This window comes from Terrapene carolina, unplaced genomic scaffold (assembly GCF_002925995.2).
Source record: "Terrapene carolina triunguis isolate 2854851 unplaced genomic scaffold, T_m_triunguis-2.0 Scaffold89, whole genome shotgun sequence".
Taxonomy (NCBI): domain Eukaryota; kingdom Metazoa; phylum Chordata; order Testudines; family Emydidae; genus Terrapene; species Terrapene triunguis.
The window spans coordinates 10,445,165-10,451,164 of record NW_020664440.1 but is presented as its reverse complement, the minus strand read 5'-3'; the positions used below and the strand labels follow the sequence as shown (position 1 = coordinate 10,451,164).

Genomic DNA, 6,000 nt, shown 5'->3' with positions numbered 1-6,000 from the left:
ATAACTAACTACACCCTGATACCAGTATTTGCGAGAATATCGTACCTGCCAGTAAGAAGCCCACTTCTTGTGCTATCAGGCAGACTGTGTGTATTACATTCCTATTTCTTCTTTTTTTTAAACACAAATTAGAACTGTCATTTGCTTGGATCTTCAATAAATATCCATCATTTGTACAAGAGGACAGTCGCCGATTTGTATCTCAAGAGACCGGGCATCTCTACATAGCTAAAGTGGAGCCATCAGATGTAGGAAATTACACCTGTGTTGTGACCAGCACTGTAACAAACACCAGAATTCTCGGTTCACCAACCCCTCTAGTGCTACGCACAGATGGTATGACTTCAATCTGAAACTGTATATTGATTAAAACTGCTATCTACATACACATAGTATCTGGTGCATGCATTTTTCAGATGTAGAGTAATCTTTCATGCATATCAAGAAAAGTAGTTTCTAATCAAAAGATTCATGCTGACTTTGACTACTGTACACTTAAATTATTTGTCTCATGGGAAGAAAATCCCGAGGCCCACAAGTTTTTTTTAAAAGTGTGCATTTGATCAGACGAGATGGATATGTTGAACCTAACTTGTTGTAATGCTAAAGAAAAAGACAGAGCTATACAAATAAAAACTACTGATCTTTTGTTCTTCTCATAATTAACAGGTGTTATGGGTGAATATGAACCCAAAATAGAAGTTCAGTTTCCTGAGACACTTCCTGCAGCTAAAGGTTCAACAGTGAAACTGGAATGTTTTGCCCTAGGAAAGTAAGTTCTTATACGCTTTATTAAAATTAAAAACATGTATATAGGCAACATAGCAATTTAAATGAGACTTCAAGTTACCTTGAATAAAATCAACATGATGTTATACTGATATTTATTCAAACCATCTATGGCATGCGAACACACACAGAATTCTCATTGTACTGTTAACTGATGCTGTCATAATACTTCTTTTCTTTGACATTGTAAATATCCATAAAAACAGTTTCTTAGCACATCATCGTAGTTCTTTCCTCTTATCCAAACTTAGTCTCTTCTGCTCTTCACAAAAGACTTCACACAGTCTTAATTTCTGCAGATGTATTTGCCAGTTATTCTATGGGTTATTTGACGAGAGCTTTGCCAAGTATTCATGATTTAGGGTGTGAAATTGGCAACCTAAATCACATAGTACTGCTTGTACTTATTCACTAGGTGACTGAAATTTTTAAAATCAAAGAATTAATGAACAGCAATTGAAGAATGCAAATTTCAAAATTGATTAGCCTCATCCTATCTTTCTTCCCATGGAAGTCAATCATAAAACTGCCTTTGACTTTACTGGGAAACCAACACTAAGATTTTTTGAAAATCCTATCCTAAAGTATTTCTGTAATGAAACCACTGGGATTTGTAGAAAGTTTTACAAACACGAAACAGTCATCCAAATTGTTGTGAATAATGGACAATCTGCCAACACAAATAATAGTGAACCAAACACAATGCATATATTTGCAAATCAGTTTCTTCAGTGTTCCACCATCTCTAATATATGATAAAATTGACTACAAACCTTTTTTCTTTAGTCAGTTTTGAGGTTATAATTTCATATTATGTATATAATGTTGCCAAATGAGTGTTTTTAAGCAAACTTTTTAAAAGTAACTAATCCCATAACTTTCTTTTTAGCCCGGTGCCTCAGATAAACTGGAGAAGAACTGATGGCCTACCATTTCCAAGTAAAGTAAAGTTGAGGAAATCCAATGGCATGATTGAAATTCCAAATTTCCAGCAGGAGGATGCAGGCCTCTATGAGTGCATTACTGAAAACTCAAGAGGGAAAAACATTGCAAGAGGACGTCTCACCTATTATGGTAGGAACCTTTCATCATTACAAAATAAGAGGCAATTTACGTAGGACAGACTATGGATACATGGTTTAATACAGTATCCTAGAATTCCTGCAGTTGAGAAGAAGAGAATCTCCACATCCAGTTTTGAAGGGGTTTTTTTTTTCCGCTTAAACAGGCTTTATTCCAAGAGAAACAATCTTTAAAGCTTCAAAAATAGGAAATGAGGGCTTTCTCCTGCTAAGAACAGTCCATGTTCAAGAGCACTCCTGGAAGTGGTATGGGAAGAACTATATTTAATGAATTGGCTGTTGCAACAGAATAGTTAGTTACCTAAAGCGCTCTTTTTTTTTTTTATACCGTCATTGATGAATAGGTCAAAGCTTTCCAATGGCCATAATTGTTTTGCATACTACATGTGGAAGCCAGACTTCCGTTTAAACAAATAAGCTGATTTTTTGAGGATCCTTTTGGGATTATCAAATCCTATTTACAGGAAAATTAAATTCCCTCTTGGTTTAGAAAAAATGATTCCCCAATACTCTCAAATCCTTTGCGTTCGAAAGGACCAATTAGGCTTTAAGATGAATAAATAAATTAGGGAATGTAATCTAACTTAGAAAATGAAGAAACGTGGAATTGAATAGCTGGAGAACAGCTACAGTCTCTTGTGCATTTAAAACTATACAGCCTATTGAATATCAACAATGCATATTGGTGTTTTCTTAATGGTAAAGTGATTTACAGGCAAACTGGCAATTGACAATTTTTGTAAAAGTCACATCTCAGCAAATGTAATTTTCCTTAGGAGTAGCAATTAAACGAATGTTTCACTGTATGCTATGAAGTGTTTACTTCATGTAAGATTATTTTAACAAAGATACAAAAGTTGTATATACAAGGTTAGAATGTAGACTCAAAGAAGATCACAGAAATATTCTTTTCAGATGTTTATGCTTTGATACAGCACACAAAGCGCTACAGCATAGATTTCCTGAATTTTGATTCAATTTATATAAAGGTGGTTTCACAAATAAGTGGAAAGGCAAATTTTCCTCCGTGTGCAATTAAATGAAAAAGGATAGACTGATTGTCCATGTGCATGTTGCATTTATGAATCCTACAATAAACATTTATATATATATATATATATGAAAATACAGTACAAAATGGCTAGGATTTATCATCTACCGTGTTTCCCCGAAAATAAGACAGTGTCTTATATTAATTTTTGCTCCCAAAGATGCGCTAGGTCTTATTTTCAGGGGAGGTCTTATTTTTCCTGGAGCTTCGGGGCCTTATATTCCGGGGTGACCTTATTATCGGGGAGGTCTTATTTTCGGGGGATGCCTTATATTACAGCAAGAGGCAAAACTGGAAGTAGGTCTTATTTTCGGGGGATGTCTTACTTTCGGGGAAACAGGGTATGCACTGCTTTTTATAGAGTGACTTTCATTAGCAACTTGCAAAGTCTTAAGTAAGTAACAGTACATCCATCGAGTTTGTCACTTGGTTACAGCAGTTTTACGACAGTGTAATAAACGCATTGATTTATGAGCCACACCACCACAAACCTGGTGTAACACACTGGTTCTAGACAACTGATTTATTGGTTACTTGGCATAATTTAACCTATAGGACACTGTTTTCTATGTTGCATTTGGGTTCCTAGAGGACACCATGCCTGAATCAAAGAAAGTTTCTGCACAAGAGATGGCACGACTGGGTTGGGGCTACTGAGAACAGAGAGTCCTGACCTGCCTCTGACCTTAGAACCATAAAAGGATGAAAATAACAGGAGTACTTGTGGCACCTTAGAGACTAACAAATTTATTAGAGCATAAGCTTTCGTGGGCTACAACCCACTTCTTCGGATGCATATAGAGTGAAATATATTGAGGAGATATATATACACACATACAGAGAGCATGAACAGGTGGGAGTTGTCTTACCAACTCTGAGAGGCCAATTAAGTAAGAGAAAAAAAAAAAACTTTTGAAGTGATAATCAAGATAGCCCAGTACAGACAGTTTGATAAGAAGCAAGTATGAGAATACTTACAAGGGGAGATAGAATCTATACGGATACAGACTAACACGGCTGCTACTCTGAAACCTGTCATAAAAGGATGAAAATGCTCACTGCAAACTGTGTATCCACATGGGAATTGGAACTGTCTCAGAGTTAGTATTCAGCTACAGTGTTGGGGATAGGTTCATCCTTATTATTGATGGTTAAGACAAAAACAACTACTATACATATTATAATGGTACAAAAGTTGTACAAGTTGATTCATTTGTTCTGCTTAGTGAAATCCATACCACAGAATCAAATAGTCTTCACCTGGTCTTTCTACTTTGATACTTGCTCTGTTGACATAAGTTGCAAACCAACCAGTCTATATTAAGGAAAGCATATTTGTATAATTTTTTTCTTTTGGCAGCTGGGGGATTGTTTGTAGATTAATACTGTTCTGTAACTGAAGATGCTGTCTTCATGTGACTCTAATATTTACTTGTCACTGACTGTGATATCACAGCTCAGAAATCTTTCTGGTAAAGAAATGTAAGCTTAAAGTATATGCAATTTAATCATCCAGTAAACTCCTGTGTCAATTATTCTGGAGTGCCTGAAGAAGTTATTCTGAGAACCACAGGGTGAGAAATTTAGTTAAAACTAATGCAATATATTAAGGGTTCAGCCATCTGCTAGAAAGCACCAACTCTGGTAAAATACAATTATAAGGCACGGTGGTGATACTAGTGCAGGTTGGCTGGTGTGTCAAGGTTTTATGAGTCTGAGATGCTTCTGTTACTCATATGTGGTGAAATATGCACATAACTAATGAAGAATCTAATATGATTCACCAAGGCAGGGGAGGAGGGAGTATATCTTCCTCTCACACAATCACCACACTATCCTGCCCACTTTCCTCATCAAGAAGTTTGATGTTTTTACTAATTATGGCCCTCATTCAGCAAAGCACTTAGTCTTGAGTTTGACTTTAAGCATGTGCTTAATTCTCATTGACAAATCGGATTTAGGGACATGCTTGAAGTTAATGAGGTGCTTAAGTACTTTGCTGAATAAGGTTGGACTGGGGCTTAAAGTTAAGTATAGTCTAAGTGTTTTTCTGAGTCTGGGCCTATTTTATCTGTAAATACTATTTTGGAAGGGTGAGCGTATTTCCTTGTGCTTGTTAAAAATCCCACGCACACCAGTGGCACTGTATAAATAATGGAGCAGGTGTTGTTATTCTAATTCAGCACTCATACTTTTGACACTTTTCTGAAGTTGTTAATTACGATAGATATCTAAAACAAATATTCTTGACTCTTTCATAATGTCACTAAGATCATATTAATCCTCTTAATTATTTCTCTCCTGAAGGAGTTTATTAGGGGATGATCCAACGTCAAGTTAACAACTTATTTTTCTTTCCACAGTTCTAACATGTTTAATACCTGATTTTTCCACATTACAGTCCTCATCTTTTAAAAATTGAAAACCTGGGTCAGATATTGCTCTAATTTATTATATCATCATGACATAGATAGATTGCTCTCACCTTCAGTATTGTGCTCCATTACGATACCCCCATCCCATAAAAGATAGAGGAAACTCAGTGAAGATGTTTGGAAACATAGAGATGCTTCCAAATGAGGAGAGGTGAAAAAGATTACCTGTATATAGTTTAGAGATAAATAAGAGGTGACAAGATAAAAGTACCTAAAATAACTATAGATGTCTGTGAACGCCTATTTACTCCATCTCTTCATGCAAAGAAAGTCACAAAATAAAATTAGTAGCCAACACATTTTAAAATGATCAAAGGAAATGCATTTTTAAACACAGAATGACCCTGCAAAACTCAACTGATTCAACTATTATTGAGGCAAAGAGCTTAATGGAGGGGCACAATTCCTTCCCTTTTCCTTTCTTGCTCCTTAGGTTAGTCATTTTTCTGCTGGTCTATAATAGCAATACATTACTATTGTGCTGGCCAGCACGTTTGCAGCAAAACCAACGCTCTGTCCATTCCCTGATCACTCGCTTAGGAGAGCAGTGGGTGAACAGCAACCCCCGTCTTTCTGCTCACCTAGACCCAAGGTCTGGCGAGTGTAAGGTGAAAGGAGGACTTACACCCCTATGCAGGTGTAT

General features: G+C 36.2%; 1 protein-coding gene across 1 annotated transcript in view; it reads left to right on the top strand.

Moving 5' to 3' along the window:
- The first annotated feature begins 232 nt into the window (after positions 1–232).
- The window catches only part of CNTN3 (contactin 3), a 69,016-nt gene continuing 63,248 nt past the window's right edge, over positions 233–6,000 (top strand). Inside the window, exons 1-3 of the mRNA XM_024194979.1 lie at positions 233–336; positions 670–772; positions 1,679–1,863. Coding sequence (XP_024050747.1) covers positions 675–772; positions 1,679–1,863 — 283 coding nt within the window. The 5' untranslated portion in view covers positions 233–336; positions 670–674. The remainder of the gene's footprint in view (positions 337–669; positions 773–1,678; positions 1,864–6,000) is intronic.